Consider the following 17,159-nt stretch of genomic DNA (forward strand, 5'->3'; position numbering starts at 1 on the left):
GGGGTTTCACCATGTTGGTCAGGAGGCTGGTCTCAAACTCCTGACCTGTGATCCACCCACCTCGGCCTCCCCCCACCTCGGCCTCCCAAAGTGCTGGGATTACAGGCATGAGACACCGTGCCTGGACTTTTTTTTTCCTTTTGAGACAGACTGTTACTCTGTTGCCTAGGCTGGAGTGCAGTAGTGCAATCTTGGCTTGCTGCAACCTTTGCCTCCCTGACTCAAGCAATTCTCCTGCCTTAACCTCCTGAATAGCATGGATTACATAGACCCACCACCATGCTTGGCTAATTTTTGTATTTTTAGCAGAGATGGGGTTTTACCAGTTTGAACAGTCTGGTCTCGAACTCCTGACCTCAAGTGTTTCGTCTCCCACAGTGCTGGGATTAAAGGCATGAGACATCATACCTGGCCTAGATATCCTTTTAACCCCATTTTTACCCTCTTTAGACACAGAAATGACTTGTTCAAACTCACACAGAGCCTACACTTCTAACTGCACTCCCCAGTGATTTATTTTTGTTCCTGAATCAGTCTAAATTGCCATTAACTCAGATAAAGATTATTTCAGAACCCAGAGGCTTGTATGAGAATGAAGAATTACCCCCTGGGGCCAGGTGCAGTAGCTCACACCTGTAATCCCAGCATTTTAGGAGGCTGAGGCAGATGGATCACCTGAGGTCAAGAGTGTGAGACCAGCCTGACCAACATAGTGAAACCCCAACTCTACTAAAAATACAAAAATTAGCTGGGTGTGGTGGTGTGCGCCTGTAATCCCAGCTACTCAGGAGGCTGAGGCAGGAGAATTGCTTGAGCCGGAGAGGTGGAGGTTGCAGTGAGCTGAGATCGTATCACTGCTCTCCAGCCTGGGTGATAGAGCAGGACTCTGTCTCAAAAAAAAAAAAAAAAAAAAAAAAAAAAATGACCCCTTGGGTCCTCTTCTCCAAACACACCTCCCTAAGTCTCCAAAAGCCACCTTTAGAGGATCAGTCACATCGATTCAACCACGAATCCCAGGTGTGTGTAGTTTCTCAGATCCAGGAATGTTATTCCAGGAGAGATTTCATAAGCATACAGCATAGGAACTTTTTGTCTTAACTGCAACATTAAAAGATGCAGTTTTCAATTAAAAATTGTCTATATTGATTTAGAATTAAACTTGAAACTAAATTAAATTTGAAATGTAAAATTTAAAATTTTAATTAAAATTGCAATCCTGGGCCGGCATGGTGGCTCATGCCTGTAATCCCAGCACTTTGGGAAGCCAAGCTATGCGGATCACCTGAGGTCAGGAGTTCGAGACCAGCCTGGCCAACATAGTGAAACCCCATCTCTACTGAAAATATAAAAAATTAGCTGGGCGTGGTAGGGGGCCCTTGTAATCCCAGCTACTCAGGAGGCTGAGGCAGGAGAATTGCTTGAACCTGGGAGGCAGAGGTTGCAGTGAGCTGAGATCACACCGACTGCACTCCAGCCTGGGCAACAGAGCAAGACTCCGTCTCAGGGGGAAAAAATGCAATCTTGTGCCTAGAATGCAGTTGGATAGCAAACTTGGAGAGGCGCTTAGGGAACATCATGCCTGCTGTTACATCAGCACACGTAGTGCTGTAGAAACACCTGCCCATGTGTGACGGGGTCCAGTCCTTGCCAGGTCACCTCCCTCTTCCTGCTGATGAAGTACCTGAGGCACTCTGGCACTTTCTGGAACTGGGCAGAAACAAGCAGGCTACATCTGGAGCCACATGCTCCAGAGACACCTCTCCGTGGCAGCACTGCTGGCCAGCTGAGCAGAAGATGATGGGAAGAGGGTTCCATACCCCACAAGACCATGGGCACCCTGGGGGTCCCCTGGCTCTGTGTTACCTGATCTTCTGAATGCGACAGTCCTTCCCACTCAGCACGCTGCCCAGCAGCTCCATCACAGGGTCCTGGAACTGGTTGGTGTCCAGCCTGGCCAACGGGAGCTGTGACAATGAGTGTCCCACCGCCCAGAACCTCTGCCTCGCTCTATCCCATGCAGCACCATCACCGCAGCTCTGAAATCTGTGCACAGCCCCAGTGCTCAGACCTTTCCCGTGAGAGTGAACGGGAGGCTCGGTGCCCATGAGATCTGAGATTCCTACGCAGAAAGACGTCTTCCATGGGCTGTCGTCCTCACCACCCCATACACCACCTGCCTCGAGGGACACCTGGATGACCCTCAGCCTGCATCCTTTCCTCCCTACTCACTAAGGTCTAGAGTGGCAGGCAGGGGACGGGCTGAGAACATTCAGTGGGTACAGCTTCTGTCAGACTGGATGGTTCTGAGAGGGTTATGAATTGAATTGTGTCCCCCCCAAAAGATATGAAGTCCTAACCCCCAGTGCCCCAAATATGTGGCTTTATTGAGAAATGGGGTCATTGCGGATGTACTTTGTTAAGGTGGGGTCATGGTGGAGTGGGGTGGGGCTGTAATCGGGTATGACGGTGTCCTTTTAAGAGAAGACAGCACTGGCCAGGCGCGGTGGCTCACGCCTGTAATCCCAGCATTTTGGGAGGCTGAGGTAGGTGGATCACCTGAGGTGAGGAGTTCGAGACCAGCCTGGCCAACATGGTGAAACCCCACCTGTACTAAAAATACAAAAATTAGACAGGCGTGGTGGCGGGCTTCTGTAAACCCAGCTACTCAGGAGGCTGAGGCAGGAGAATCGCTTGAACCCAGGAGGCAGTTTGCAGTGAGCCGAGATCAGGCCACTGTACTCCAGTCTGGGTGGCAGAGCAAGACTCTGTCTCCAAAAAGAGAGGACAGCACCATATGGAGACAGACACAGGGAGAAGATGGCCACGAGATGGGACAGAGATTGAAGTAACGCAGCCTTAAGCCAAGGTGCCAGAAGCTAGAGCGGAAGGAAGGAACGTTTCCTAGGTGTGGCCCTCCTGGCACCTTGATTTGAGACTTCTGGCCTCTACAACTGCAAGAAAACACACTTTAGTTGTTTTAAGCCACCAAGTTCATGGTTCTCTGTTACGGCAGCCTTAGGAGACTGACAGAGAAGCATGGTGGCGGGGAAGGGATGCTGTCTCCTCTGCCCCTCCCCCAGCCCCTGACCCCTGCCTCGGCGCCCACCTGAGCTTCCGGCAGTAGAGCAGCTGGGGCAGCAGGCTCTGAAGGACGCCCTGGCTGAGGTTCAAGGACAGGTTGGCCTCCTGGGCGCAGGTGTCGGACACTTGCAGGAGGTAGGCCAGGGCGGCACGGTGCGCGGGGCCAGTCAGCCCAGCCAGGGCCCCACTCTCCATGGCCTCCTCCACGCTGCGGGCCAGCTCTGTGTGCTGCAGCTCCTGCAGGCAGTGCAGAACGTTGATGGCCCGTGCACAGACTGCGGCATCAGGGCGCAGGCAGCCCTGCAGGAGCTCAGCCACCTGAGTCCGGTAGGCCTGGTGCTCGCCTTGGGCCAGCAGGGAGCCGGCCAGGAGGACGTTGACCCTCGGAGACAAGAGGCCGGAGAGGAAGCGCAGGAACACGTCCAGCCTCCCGTCCTCCACCTGCATGGCCCTCTGGGCTGCACTCCTGAAATGCGTGAGGAAGCCCAGCCTGGGCCAGGACACGCCACTCTCGGTGAAGAGGTCGAAGATGGCCCTCCTGGATGCACCATAGTAATATGCGGCTGCCACAAACTCCTGCAGGGACAGGTGGGTGAAACAGTAGGCTACTGAGGATGCCAGCGTCTCCTCCCGCTGCAGGAAGCAGCTGCACAGGGTGCCCTGCAGCAGAGCGAGGTCCACCCCAAAGGCCTTCATGTCTTGCTCATAAAACACATACTTCTTCTTGAGCAGCCCGTGGAAGGCCATCCGGCCCAGTGTCCCCACCATCTTGCGGCCACTGTGGGCCATCTGCTCGATACGAGGTCTTGCCTTGCCCTTCTCCTGCCCCTCCCCACTGAGGGCCATCCTAAAGTACCATGAGTAGAGCTCACACAGGGTCTTTGGGGTCCACAGCTCTGCGTCCTGGGGCCCTGTCCTGCTGCGCCACAGGTGGCCCAGCGCCGCCCCTGTGAGCCTGCAGAAGGCTGGGACGGTGCACATCAGGTACAGGGCCCTGTCGGCCTGCACTTGGCTCAGCACCCAGCCCAGGAGAGCCTGGTCCTCGGGGAACATCTGCTCCAAACACACCTTGATCTCCTCCTCACTAAAGCCCTGGATCTGAGTCATCCGGTCCACCAGGCCCCCCGGGATCTGGCCTGATGCACTGGGACGGGAGGTGATCCAGACAGAAACTTCTGGAAAGAGGTTGCCACGGATGATGTTGGTGATCAGGTGGTCCACTGGGATCTCCTTCTTGGGGTCCGTGCAGGCCACAGTGTTGGAGAAGTCCAGAGGAGTCCTGCACTCGTCCAAGCCATCCAGGATCAGGAGGGCCCTGGCTGGGGCTGCCACTGCCAGGCTGGGTTCCCCGACGTGTGGGAAGACGGAGCGGACAAGTCGGTCAGCGCACAGCTTCTCGTGGGTGTTGAGATCCCGGAAGGTCAGAGGCAGCACCAGCGAGAAGTCCTTGCCGACCTGCCCGCGGGCCCAGAGACGGACGAAGTGCCTCACCAGGGTGGTCTTGCCCATGCCGGCCACCCCAATGGTGATGGAGACTCGGGGTGGGACAGACACCCGAGAGAGAGGCAGGAAGAGCCGGTCCAGGGCGACAGTCCTGGCGGGACACCCACCGCCACGGGTGGCCTCCACCTGCGTAAAGTCATGCTCCCTCAGCTGCAGGTCCGTCAGGCCCTCCACCAGCAAGAGGGAGGGCAGCCTGTGCGAGGGGCTGCCCAGCTCTAGGCCGCCTCCCACCCTGCTCAGCAGGACCTCGCGGTGCCTCTGCATCCTGGAGTCTGTGGGACAGAGGCCAGCAGGGAGGGCGGGTAAGGGAAGAGTGGGTGCAGACAGCCCAGGTATCCCCCACCCCATGTCTGCCTCCCAAGCTGGTCCTACCATTGCTGCAGGGCCCCAGCGGGGAGTCTGGCATCCTGTCTGGGGCCTGCAGGGCCTGCGAGCCTTGACTGCCTTTCCCTGCCAACAGATCCATGAGGGCTTTCACCTGCTCGGCTGGGGAGCCTGTGCCGTGGCCCTGGCCGGCCTCCCTGCCGGTGTGCACCTCCTGCTTCCTCATGGAGTCGGGGATTACCTCCAGGAGCTGTGAAAAGACGGCTTGAACCTGCTGCCTGCTGTGTCAGCAGCCTGGGACAGGTGAGCAAGCCCCCAGGAATGGGGCCAGGGATCCCCTCTTCCTCCTTCCCCAGCCTTTGGGTGGTCCACTGGCCTGGCCTCTGAGAAAGGGCTGGAAGGGCCATTTGTTTCTGGATGGTGGCAGTGATCACACAAATACAGGGGGCCAGTCGATGAGAATTGGGGCCCTGGCCTTGCACCCCCGCCCTGCCACTTACCAGCTGGGTGACCATGGGCAGGCTGAGTCACCTCTCTGCATCTTGGTGTCTTCATTTGTGACCTGGAAATGGTGATGAGGTTACAAGTAAGTTCACTCAAAAGGAGGGAGGAATGAAAGAAGCCACTCTTTTGGAACATGAAAAGCCACTCTAGGAATGCTACACTGTGTGATTCGATTCTGACTTAACATTCCGGAGAAGGCAAAAGGATGGAGACAGGAAGACAGTGAAAGAAAGGGTCAGTGGGGGCCAGGGGTTGGGGAGGAGGGATGAATTGGTGGAGCACGGACGATTCCTAGGGCAGTGACACCACTCTGCAGGGCACTACAGTGGTAGGTCTGTGTCATTATCATGATACATTTGTCCAGACCCACAGAATATACGACTCCAAGAGTGAGTGAGCCCATGGCTGGGCACAGTGGCTCAACACTTTGGGAGGCTGAGGTGGTAGATCGCTTGAGCCCAGGAGTTTGAGACCAGCTTGGGCAACATAGTGAGAACCCATCTCTAAAATATTTTTTAACATTAGCTGAGTGTAGGGTGTGTGCCTGTAGTCCTAGCTGCTTGAGAGGCCAAGGCAGCAGGATTGCTTGAGCCCAGGAGGTCGAAGCTGCAGTGAGCCATGATCACACCATGGCACTCCAGCCTGGGGAACAGAGCAAGACCGCATCTCTAAGGAAAAAAAACAAAGAAACCTCTTAACTCTTCTTGCCACTGAATTAAAGCAAAAAGAAAAAAAAAAAGAGTGAGCCAGAGTATAAACTATGGGTATTGGGTGATGGTGACATGTCTATATAGGTTTATTGATTGTAATCAATGGACCACTGTGGCAGGGGACAGTGAGAGTGGCAGAGTCTGGGTGGGGGCAGGCATGGGGTGCATGGGAATTCTCTGTACTTTCTCATCAGTTTTTCTGTAAGCCTTGCCTGGTGTGGTGGCTCATGCATGTAATCCCAGCACTTTGGGAGGCCAAGGTGGGCACATCACTTGAGGTCAGGAGTTTGAGACCAGCCTGGCAGATATGGTGAGACCCTGTCTCTATTAAAAATAGAAAAATTAGCGAGGCATGGTGGTGGGTGCCTGTAATCCCAGCTGCTCGGGAGGCTGAGGCATGAGAATCACTTGAACCTGGGAGGTGGAAGCTGCAGTGAGCCGAGATCGCCCCACTGCACTCCAGCCGGGAGGACAGTGAGACTCCGTGAGCCTAAAATTGCTCTACAAGGTAAAGCTTATTAATTAGAAAAAGGAAATAAAAGAAAGAATGAGGAGGAGTCAAAAAAGAGAAAATGCTGGTTCTCAGAGCAGCTGTTTTTCTTACTACGTTTCTGGGGTCTCCTGGGATCTCCTGGGAACCCAGCAGCGCTGTCCACCCTCTGCTGCTGGGGATGGTGATGCAGAGATGCTGAGAGGCAAAGCCAAGGCCCTCCACTCCCATTTTCCTCCTTGTTCCCAAGGCTGGTCCCTCCCTGCCTCTACAGCCCTCCCATAGCCAAGGTGGACACTGAGGCCCCAAGCTCGCCCCCACCCACCCTGCTCCCCTCCAGCAGGGCCCCTGGAACTCAATGGATGGTGCTCAGCCCTCCGTCATCCACAGTTCTAGGAGGAAAAAACACAATGTAGTCAGCAGAGGTGACAGCCCACTGCTGCTGATGGCGACCCTGCATTCACAATAACCCCAGGTATTGTCACTGCATGGAGAAGCAGGTCGGACCCCAGCTGTCCACAGGGCATTTCCCTGGTTGTCAGTGTTTAACTTAAGAGCTTGCCGTCCGGCCAGGCAAGGTGGCTCACACTAGTAATCCCAGCACTTTGGGAGGCTGAGGAGGGTGGATCACCTGAGGTTAGGAGTTCAAGACCAGCCTGGGCAACACGGTGAAACCCCATCTCTACTAATAATACAAAAATGAGCCAGGTGTGGTGGTGGGCGCCTGTAATCCCAGCTGCTCGGGAGGCTGAGGCACGAGAATCCCTTGCACCCGGCAGGAAGAAGTTGCAGTGAACCAAGATCATGCCACTGCACTCCAGCCTGAGTGACAGAGCGAGACTCCGTCTCAAAAAAAGCTTTGTGTCTGCAGCCCTGGGATTCAGCAGGCTCCCCGACCTTGGATTTACAATGAGGAGCCTGGCATTTTAACACAGGTGATGCTTTTTACCTGGAAAATGCTAAAAGAAGCTTAGCAATAAGTAAAATAGCATTTTTTTGGGCATTCGGATCATGGTGTTGAAGAGGTAAGGAGCGTGATGAATTCAAGGTTGATGGCTCTCGGGCGAGCTGAACTAATCCGGAACATTAGGAGCAGGCCAGGGCAAGGCCAGTCTCCTTATGCTGCCCCAAATCCTATTGGCTCTTCCCATTATTGTATTCTTCTAAATATCAAAACCAAGAGGGATAAAAAGATGGGATTTTGGGCCAGGCACAGGGGCTCATGCCTGCCATCCCAGCACTTTGGGAGGCTGAGGTAGGAGGATCACTTGAACCCAGGAGTTTGAGACCAGCCTGGGCAAAGTAGTGAGACCCTGGCTCTACAAAATAAAAATTTTTAAATTAGCTGGGTGTGGTGCTGCACGCCTGTAGTCCCAGCTACTCGGTAGGTTAAGGTGAGGACTGCTTGAACCTGGGAGGTTGATGCTGCAATGAGCTGAGATTGCACCATTGCACTCCAGCCTGGGCAAAAGAGTGAGACCCTGTCTCAGAAGTAAAAAAGATGAGATTTGGATTGACATTGCCTTGTGTGTATGGGTTCATATGGGTAACGTGAGGTCCTTCTTTAGATCCTTTGGTATAACTTTATATTTTTTCTCATCTCGATCTTGCCAGTTCCTTTTGTGTATCTGGGTATTAAAAAAAAAAATTTTTTTTTTTTTAGACAGAGTCTCATTCTGTTGCCAGGCTGGAGTGTAGTGGCACGATCTCAGCTCTCTACTAAAATATAAAAATTAGCCATGCATGGTGGTGCATGATCGTAATCCCAGCTATTGGGGAGGCTGAGGCAGGAGAATCACTTGAATGTGAGAGGTAGAGGCTACAGTGAGATCATGCCACTGCACTCCAGCCTGGGTGACAGAGTGAGACTCCACCTTAAAAAAAAAAAAAGAGAGTTTTCAGAAGTGAAGAGATAAAAATTATTCTTGCTGAAGTAATTTGTTTTTGGGGTTTTTTTTTTTTTGAGAAGGAGTTTCACTCTGTCACCCAGACTGGAGTGCAATGGTGCAATCTTGACTCACTGCAACCTCTCTGCCTCCTGGATTCAATCGATTCTTCTGCCTCAGTCTCCAGAGTAGCTCGGACTACAGGCACTTGCCACCATGCCCGGCTAATTTTTCTGTTTTTAGTAGAGATGGGGTTTCACCATGTTGGCCGGGATGGTCTTGATCTCTTGATCTCCCAAAGTGCTGGGATTACAGGTGTGAGTCACTGTGCACAGCCTAAAATAGTTTTTGTTGTATGATGAATATCGTTGATATAAAAGATGATTGGGATTTTTGCTTAATTTATCTCATGTCTCATCAACATATTAAATATTCATGTTGGTTCTCCTCATTTTCCAGCTAATTTTCTTCAGATTTTCAAATTACTTCAGCACGGCTGGGCACAGTGGCTCATGTCTGTAATCCCAGAACTTTGGGAGGCCAAGGCAGGCAGATCACTTTAGGTAGGAGTAAACCCCATCTCTACTAAAAATGCAAAAGTTAGCTGGGTATGGTGGTGTGTGTCTGTAATCCCAGCTACTGGGGAGGTTGAGGCAGGAGAATCGCTTAAAAGGCGGTTTCAGCGAGTCAAGATCATACCACTGCATTCCAGCCTGGGCAACAGAGTGAGACTCTGTCTCAAAAAGTAATAAAATAAAATACAAGATATCCACAGATACTTAAATTTCAGATAAACGACTCATAATTTTTAGTATAAACATAGCTCATGTCATACTGCTGGAGACATAATTTTTTTTTTGAGACAGAGTCTTGCTCTGTCACCCAGGCTGGAGTCTAGTGGCGTAATCTCGGCTCACTGCAACCTCCCCCTCCGGGTTCAAGCGATTCTCCTGCCTCAGCTTCCCGTGTAGCTGGGATGCCCAGCTAATTTGGGTTTTGCCATGTTGGTCAGGCTGGTCTCGAACTCTTGATCTCGTGATCCGCCCACCTCAGCCTCCCTTATTGGGATTACAGGCGTGAGCCACTGTGCCCAGCCTGGAGACATACTTATACCAAAGAAGTGGATTATCTGAAATTCAGATTTGACAGAGTGTCCTGTGTCTGATCTGGCACCCCTGCTCAGGCCCCAATCAGACGAAACCTGGCTTTCACCCTTGGACACTTTCCCCAAGAAGGACGGAGGGGGGTGCAGGTGAACCAACCCCACATTGCCAGCACCTCCCAGGGCAGCCCCAGAGGCTGAGGGCCAGCTACCTGGCTGCCACTGCTGCCAGGCCCGGCATGCAGCCCCTACGTCCCCCTGGCAGGCTGGAGCCCTCCACAGACCTCTCAGCAGACTGAGGTTGGGAGGCTGCAGACGCCACTATGGACAGTCGGCAGCCCCTGCAAGCGTAGGTGAAAGACAGGGAGACTGAGGACGTGGGGGCCTTGGGTTGCTGTGGGGGATCTGAAGGCAAGAGATCACTCCACAGCCAGTCTGAGCTGCCACGGGCAGCAGGGCAAGGCTAGAGGGATGAGCAGGTGGCACTGCTGCCTCCTCCCCGGAGTCTCCCAGGTAGCACCAGGGTTCACCCCTAGAGCTTTGTCTGTGGGCGAAGGTGGACCTGAGACCTTCCTGGTGTGGTGTGGGTTCAGGCCCAGTCCCTCAGGCTCAGCAACTGGGCTGCTGCCTCATTTCTGAGAAGCCGGAGCCTCGACAGACTCACCACCTCTGCCCGTTGCCCGCGCACATGGTCTGTGCCTCCCTGCCGGGGCCTCAGTCCTCGCGGGACCTGATGGGCCCTTCACTGCCATTTGGCACCCAGGTGGGGCCTCCCAGTGCTGGCTGCCTGCCCGGGCTGCCTGTATCTCCCGCCACGGCTGCTTGGATGCTTCTCTCTCCCTACACCCTGCCCCTGCCCCCTCCCAGGACCTCAGAATTCAGGACTTGGTCCTCTCGAGGTGGCCCCAGCATCATCACCTGAGCTCAAAAGCCTTCCAGAAGGAAGAAGGAAGTGGTGGCTGCAACTCGGGGCTCCACCCTGCTCCACTATGTGGACTCCTGGAGTCCAAGGGGTGGACAGGCCCAGCCCTGGGGAGCCCAGAACCCTGGGACAGAAGGGGGGTTACAACCTGCAGCCTGTGATGGCCAAGAGTGAGCCCCAGGCTGAGGAGCACCTCCAGGGAGAGGACCAGAAAGGACACCAGGGCCTCTGGAGCCTGGCCATAGGGGAGAACCTTGCAGCCAACACCCAGGCCAGCCCAGGGCAGCAATGCCTCTTCCGAGAAGGCCTCTGTGGTTGCCCTTTCTCTTGAGCCTTATCTCACCCGAGGCTGTGGCCGGGAGAGGCCCTGGGGCTGCCCACTGACCTGGGGGCGGTGCCTGCACCCTCCCTGCCCCTCATAATCTTTGGGGCAAGTCCTGTGTTGTCACCTTCATCTACAGGTGGGGAGCTGAAGCCCGGAGAAGTAACCTCCCATGGAGGGGGCGGGTCCCAGTGCCAGGAAAGGTGCCCAGGTCATATCTGTTTTTTCTTTTTCTTTTTTTTTTTGAGACAGAGTCTTGCTCTGTCACCTAGGCTGGAGTGCAGTGGTGCGATCTCAGCTCACTGCAACCTCCGCCTCCCAGGTTCAAGTGATTCTCCTGCCTCAGCCTCCCAGTAGCTGGGATTACAGGTGTCTGCCACCACTCCAGGCTTTTTTTTTTATTTTAATTTTTTAGTAGAGACAGAGTTTCGCCATGTTGGCCAGTCGGGTCTCGAACTGCTGACAACTGATTTGGCCTCCCAAAGTGCTAGGATTAACATCGAGCCCGGCCACGTCTGTTTTTTCTACAGCATGAGCCAGTCCTGCCCCAGGAGGCACCTTCCTGGACTCTTGTGGGGTCTCTCCATTCCCCCTTCCAGAGTAGCTCAGGCCTTAAGGCCACTGTCCTTTCTGCCAGCATCCCTTCTCCCTCCCCTGCTCTGCACTGAGGGCACTTGGACCCAGCTTACCTTGGGACACCAAGACTGGGGGGCCTGGGGGCTCCATCTCTGTGCTCCTGGGCTCAGCCCTGCTCCAGCTGGGCGGTGGTGGATGTCCTGGGAATCCCTGTGCCAGCCCGGACTAGGGATCAGGGTGCTTACCACACCAACTAACCGACCCACCGGCCGTGCAGGGGCCAAGAACAGTGCAGCCCCGACCTTCTTTGCCGTCCCAGTCGAGCCCACCGGCTGTCCCTGCGGGTCCTCACCTCTTCCTGTGCTGGGCTCCACCTCAGCCTTCCTTCCTGTCTGATTTCAACAGCCAACAGCCTCACAGACACATCGAGGAGCCGGGGCTCCCTGGCTTGGTCGCCGCCCCCATGTAAATCAAGTGCAGGGGTGATGCTGGGGGTCGTGACTCTGCTACCAAGTGTCCCTGCAGGTGCCATGCTCAGGATAAAGTGGCCGGCACCAAGGCTGTTGACACATCACCTCCATCCCGCCAAAAAGGAAGCTGCCTCGCCATCGATAGATGCTTGTTTTCAGGCGGGTGACCAAGAAACCGAGAGAGCAGCCTGAGGTCACGCAACTAGAGGGTGATCCCAGCAGGACTGGACTGCACCCTCCCACCTCCAGGCCACCCCTGTGGCCCTCCCCTTCTATTTATTTATTATTTATTTATTTATGACTGAGTGTTGCTCTGTTGCCCAGGCTGGAGTGCAGTGGTGCAATCTCAGTTCACTGCAACCTCCCCTTTCCGGTTCAAGAGATTCTCCTGCCTCAGCCTCCTGAGTAGCTGGGATTACAGGCCCACACCACCATGCTCAGCTAATTTTTGTATTTTTAGTAGAGACGTGGCTTCGCCATGTTGGCCAGGCTGGTCTTGAACTCCTGACCTCAAGTGATCCACCCACCTTGCCCTCCCAAAGTGTGGAGATTACATGAGCCACCTTGCCCAGCCTATTTATTTTTTGAGACATCTTGCTCTGTCACCCAGACTGGAGTGTGGTGGTGTGATCTTGGCTCACTGCAGCCTCCACCTCTCCTGGGGATCAAGTGATCCTCCTGCCCTGGCCTCCCAAAACAAGGGGATTACAGGTGTGAGCCACTGCGCTTTGTGTTCGAACATCTCTTGCTTTCCTTTTCTCTGTCACCAAGTAGGCACCTCTGACCCAGCTGTGCCCCATAACATCTTCCTGTGAGCCAAGAGCTCCCCAGAGGCAGGCCACCTGTACCCTAAGAGGAAACAACAGAATGTAGCCGTCCACGGCGGGGATCACACTTGGCCCCTGGAGGGGAACCTCAGCGGGTGGCCTCCCCTGACAGGGAAGGGCATGAGGGGGAAGGACATGGCCCAGAGCAGGCCACATGAGAAAAATTACAATAAAGGCGAAGTATGGGACATCTGCTGGGGACAGGGAGCAAGTCACTTAACATGGGGCCACTGAGGGAAGCAGGTGATAAGGTGGGAGCCAAGGGACAAGGGTCTTGGGGTCTGAATTTTCCTCAGTAAGCAAATGGGAGCCAGCGATGGTTGTAGAGCAGGGGAGTAGTGGGTCTGGGCCCATAGAGCAGCTTGTGGATTGGGGAGGTGGGAGGGTTAGCTGGTTCCCGAGAGCCTGTGTGGGTGATGGAGGGGAGGGGGCTGAGGCAGCAGATCAGAGGTGCTCCTGCACATTCCCCTGCCTGCCTGCCTTCTTAACTTTTCCCTCCCTCCTTCCCTCCCAGCAATGTTTTCTGAGCACCTAGGAAGCGCTGGATGCTAGGAGGACATGATGGCCCTTGAGAAGCCTGCCTGAGGCTCCAGGCAAGCAGGGTGCAGACCCAGTGGCTGCAGCCTCAGCTGTGGGGAACAGCAAAGGCGCCTGAAACCAGGCCGCTCACAGGATGTTGGAAACCGCAGGGGCCCGGTGGGTATCTGTCACATGAAAGGGGCCAGAAGCTCACTCTGCCTCCCTCCATGGCTCACGAGGGATGGATGCAGAGCCTGAGAGGACACAGATCCATGGGATCTCAGGGAGCAGCCCAGCCTGGCCCAGCCCACGTTCCTCCCTCTCACAGGAATGTCCATCAGTCCACAAAAGGCTGGTCCTGTTCCCCACTCTGCCGCCTCTGCTGAGAACCAGGTGGGCAGTCCTCTTGGCTCCTGGGTGGGGGGTGTGATGGGGGCTCCCTCGCTGTTCTCACTCAGGGGCTTTCTGTCCACCCAGAGCTGGGGTCAGCCGGGCAGGCAGCAACTTCCTAACTCGGCAACAGCTCAAGGCCCCGCCTGCAGGCTCTTTCTCTGTGAGCCCCTCGCCTGGGCCCAGGCTGGGCTGTAGCTCCCCTGTGACTGCCTTGAGGGGCCATGCCCAAGCCATGCCAAGTTGGGACCACCAGAAGTGACGCAGGCCTGGAGGCCCAGTCACATTACAGCGAGGCATGGACATCCCCCCACCATTTTCTGATCTAGTTGGGTTACCAAATGTAAGTTCTGCTGCTAGCTTTTTTTTTTCCCCCTTTAGAAATTTTCTTTTTAAATGTCGTTTTCAAAATAGAGACTTGGTCTCACTATGTTAGCTCAGCCTGGTCTCAAGCTCCTGGGCTCAAGTGATCCTCTTGCTTTGACCTCCCAAAGCCCTGGGATTACATGTGGGAGCCACCACGCCCGGCCTGCCAGCTTCCTTCTCAGTCACTCCTGGAAGGGACTCCCTCCCGCCTTGTCCACAAGGAGGCCCCACTGCCCGCCAGCTTCACTGCAGGTGCTGTGAGAAGGCATCTTCCTTTTCTGTCTGTCAGCTGGACCTAGTTTTGTGCTGTGTCAGCCTCATCTCTGTGGCGGGGACGTCTACTCCCGGATGCTCCTTCAACCCCTTTCCCTCTGGAGGAATCAGCTGCTTCACAGCTTGTTTCAGGACAAGGAAATGCTGCATTGTACAGGTTCAAGGCCAGGACCCGGTCCCCTGGCCGGCGGCACTGCATAAACGGAGCCTCTGCCAGCGCCGGCCCCTGTCCGCCCAGGGAGCATCCAGCAGCCCCAACTGGATCCAAGGTCACGGTGAGGCTCGGATCCAGTCCCCAGGCCATGCCTGCCCCAGCCTTGGGCTCACACCGCACTTGAGGCTCCTAGCGCAGCTTGTTAACTACTTGGAACTCCTCCCCCAGCCAGCCTTTACCAGCCTTGACGTTCTGAACTCTTAAGTCATGGGACACAACGAATGCATCCAAACCACAAACCCTGTGAGGCCAGACAGGGGCCTTGAGTCCCCCACCTTCCCCACTCCCTGTCACCTCCCGAACACCAGGGAGGGGGTCAGCCCACCAAGGCAGCAGTGCATGATGCCTTCCAAAACAGGCCAAAGGCCAGCCTCAGATTGATCACAGCTGATCTCAGGCTCTCAAATTGTCCGCCCTTAAGGGCTCTGTAAGCTGCGAGGACTGGGCCTCTCCACCGGGTCACGTGCCAGGACACAGCACGAGTGCCTGAAACCACATTTCACTCCCTAAATGCTGTTTGCCCAGAAGACACAGCTCACAAACCTCTCTTCTGAGAGGCTGTCCCGACACGGCCCTTCAGGCCACGGGAGCCTGACGCCCCACCAGGTCCTCCGCTGGACGGGACGCACTGGTAAAGGCAGATGCTGACTCGGTGAGTTATGGGGTGGGGTGGGCACGGTGGGGATCTAAATCTGCTTTAGTAGCAACTCCCTGTTGAGGCAGCTGCTGGAGGTGCTTGCGCCCCACTTCGAGGATCAGGGGCTGGAGCTTGGCACCCGGCCAGGGCTCAATTGAATGCAGGTACGTGGATGCATCTCTGGTCTAGGAACTGAAATGAGGAGACAGCAGGCCCAGGTTACCCCGACGCAAAGAGCGGGCACAAGGTAGGGGCTTCTGCAGGTGCAGGGCTGGGAGCCAAGGGGCCACGGTGTCTCCAGCTCCTGCCTGTTTCCCTCGTGATCTTCCTGGAGTGTGGCAGCCAGGAGGTTTTAATAAAGCCATTTTGGTTTATTGCACATCATATAAAACTGACTGCACTGCATTTGAAACAGATGAGGACATTCACAAGGATGGAGAGACCGAGGTTTCCTTTCCTGGCCGTCGCCTTCCTCCACACTCCTCCTGGGATTGGAGGCAGCTTTAACCCAAATGGATGGAACCCGCTAGTGAACATGCTTGTTTTGGGGACATCAGAGTTGTTCTGGGCCCTTGTGCACTGTCCAGTTTGGAGACTGCTGGTGACAATGGCAAGTGTCCAGGCAGCGCAGCTGGGCCAGGAAAGTTGCACCTGGGCCGTGGCAGTGAGGGGAGTCTGAGGAAACCTGGTCTCAGGCTGGTGGTGGCTGGGGTTGGCCTGAGTGCTTAGGAGGACTGGCCTGGGCCACTAGGGCAGGCTGGACCTGATGTCCACATCAGGACAGACGTGTGGGGCAGCTGTGCCCAGGACTGGCGGGCTCAGAGGGTGGCAGATGTGGCAGAATAGGCCTTGCCCTGCCTGAATGGTGATGGCCCACTGCCCCTCTGGGACACACGAGGGCCCTACTGGGTTAAATGGAGACACACTGGGCCGGGTGAGGTGGCTCACACCTGTAATCCCAGCATTTTGGGAGGCTAAGGCGGTTGGATTGCCTGAGCTCAGGAGTTCGCGACCAACCTGGGCAACACGGCGAAACCTTGTCTCTACTAAAATACAAAGATATTACCCAGACATGGTGGCATGCGCCTGCAGTCCCGACTACCTGGGAGGCTAAGACGAGAATGGCTTGAACCCGGGAGGCGGAGGGTATGGTGAGCTGAGATCGCGCCACTGTTCTCCAGCCTGGGTGACAGAATGAGACTCCATCTCCCAAAAAAAAAAGGGAGACACACTGTGGGCACAGACAGGAAGGGGCTGAAGTCTAAATTCAATGGATGACACGCTCCAAATGCCACTCTGGAAAGCAGAGAGCAGAGGAGGAAGCCCGCCCTGGATTGGGCTCTGGTTGTCATCACAGTGCACAGCTGATGTGGTCTCGAGGCCCAGAAATGCCTGTGGAGGCCTGACCCACACTGGGTGTCCTAGGTCCTCCCCGAAGATGGCAAGGGTGGGGGCTGCTGATGGCGGGGTGGGGTGGGGTTGAGGACAGCCCGTCAGTTCCGCTCTGCCTTCTTCTTGCCCCGAGGCTGCCGCCTCCTGCCCTGGAGCTTCTCCCTGCGGGCGGCGGCGGTGGTGAAGGTGATACAGTGGGTGTCCAGGAAGTCCAACAGCCTGCCCGAGGACACGCAGAGGCCATTCTGCTTCAGCTCGGCCTTCAGCTCCCCCAGCTCAAAGGGCTGGTACAGCAGCACCTTCTGGTACAGGGCCGGCTTGGAGCGGATGTAGCGTCTCAGAGCCTCGTCCGTGTCCGCCACCTGCACGGCTGCCTGGGAGGCACTGACCTCGTCCTCGCCCTCCTCCTCTTCACCTCCAGACTCAAATGCCGCTCCAAACTCACAGGAGGAAGAACTGAAAAGAGCCAGACCCGGACATTTTGCAACCCCTTTCTCTCCGGCCCCTCAGACCAGGAGCCTCTTTAAAGGAAGGAGGAAGGAGGGTGTTTCTACGGCTCCCATGGAGCCTGGCCTGTGGCACAGACGACCCCCAGGGTGGCAGGATGGGCCTGAGAGATCCCTGCAGGCTGATCCAGCGGGATCCCGCCCA

General features: G+C 55.5%; 3 protein-coding genes across 11 annotated transcripts in view; 1 reads left to right on the forward strand and 2 right to left on the reverse strand.

Moving 5' to 3' along the window:
• Positions 1–11,895, reverse strand: part of NLRC3 (NLR family CARD domain containing 3) — a 33,768-nt gene extending 21,873 nt beyond the window's left edge. For 2 of the 7 annotated variants that reach the window (XR_010337341.1, XM_012441753.2), the window contains exons 1-5: positions 11,534–11,892; positions 5,409–5,470; positions 4,957–5,158; positions 3,107–4,856; positions 1,864–1,950 (exon numbers count right to left, since the gene is read on the reverse strand). Coding sequence is in view for 5 of the 7 variants with exons in the window: in XM_012441753.2 (XP_012297176.2) it covers positions 1,864–1,950; positions 3,107–4,856; positions 4,957–5,158; positions 5,409–5,423 (2,054 nt within the window). In the remaining 2 variants the exon portion in view is untranslated. Of the gene's footprint in view, positions 1–1,863; positions 1,951–3,106; positions 4,857–4,956; positions 5,159–5,408; positions 5,471–11,533 lie in introns of all 7 variants that reach the window. The other 5 variants (XR_010337342.1, XM_064362385.1, XM_012441754.2 and 2 more) reach the window with 4 other exon arrangements.
• Positions 1–17,159, forward strand: part of CLUAP1 (clusterin associated protein 1) — an 86,436-nt gene that overhangs the window by 61,928 nt on the left and 7,349 nt on the right. For both annotated transcript variants that reach the window (XM_064362386.1, XM_012441762.3), the window contains 3 exons: positions 5,045–5,211; positions 13,232–13,629; positions 14,282–15,131. The gene's annotated coding sequence lies outside the window, so the exon portion shown is untranslated. The remainder of the gene's footprint in view (positions 1–5,044; positions 5,212–13,231; positions 13,630–14,281; positions 15,132–17,159) is intronic.
• SLX4 (SLX4 structure-specific endonuclease subunit) overlaps positions 15,376–17,159 on the reverse strand; it is a 31,054-nt gene continuing 29,270 nt past the window's right edge. The window contains exon 15 of one of the 2 annotated variants that reach the window (XM_064362383.1): positions 15,376–16,964. In XM_064362383.1, coding sequence (XP_064218453.1) covers positions 16,610–16,964 — 355 coding nt within the window. In that variant the 3' untranslated portion in view covers positions 15,376–16,609. The remainder of the gene's footprint in view (positions 16,965–17,159) is intronic. The other variant, XM_064362384.1, reaches the window with a different exon arrangement.

Source organism: Aotus nancymaae, unplaced genomic scaffold (genome assembly GCF_030222135.1).
Source record: "Aotus nancymaae isolate 86718 unplaced genomic scaffold, 86718_ANA_hifiasm-v0.15.2.pri h1tg000049l, whole genome shotgun sequence".
In the NCBI taxonomy this organism is placed as follows: Eukaryota; Metazoa; Chordata; class Mammalia; order Primates; family Aotidae; genus Aotus; species Aotus nancymaae.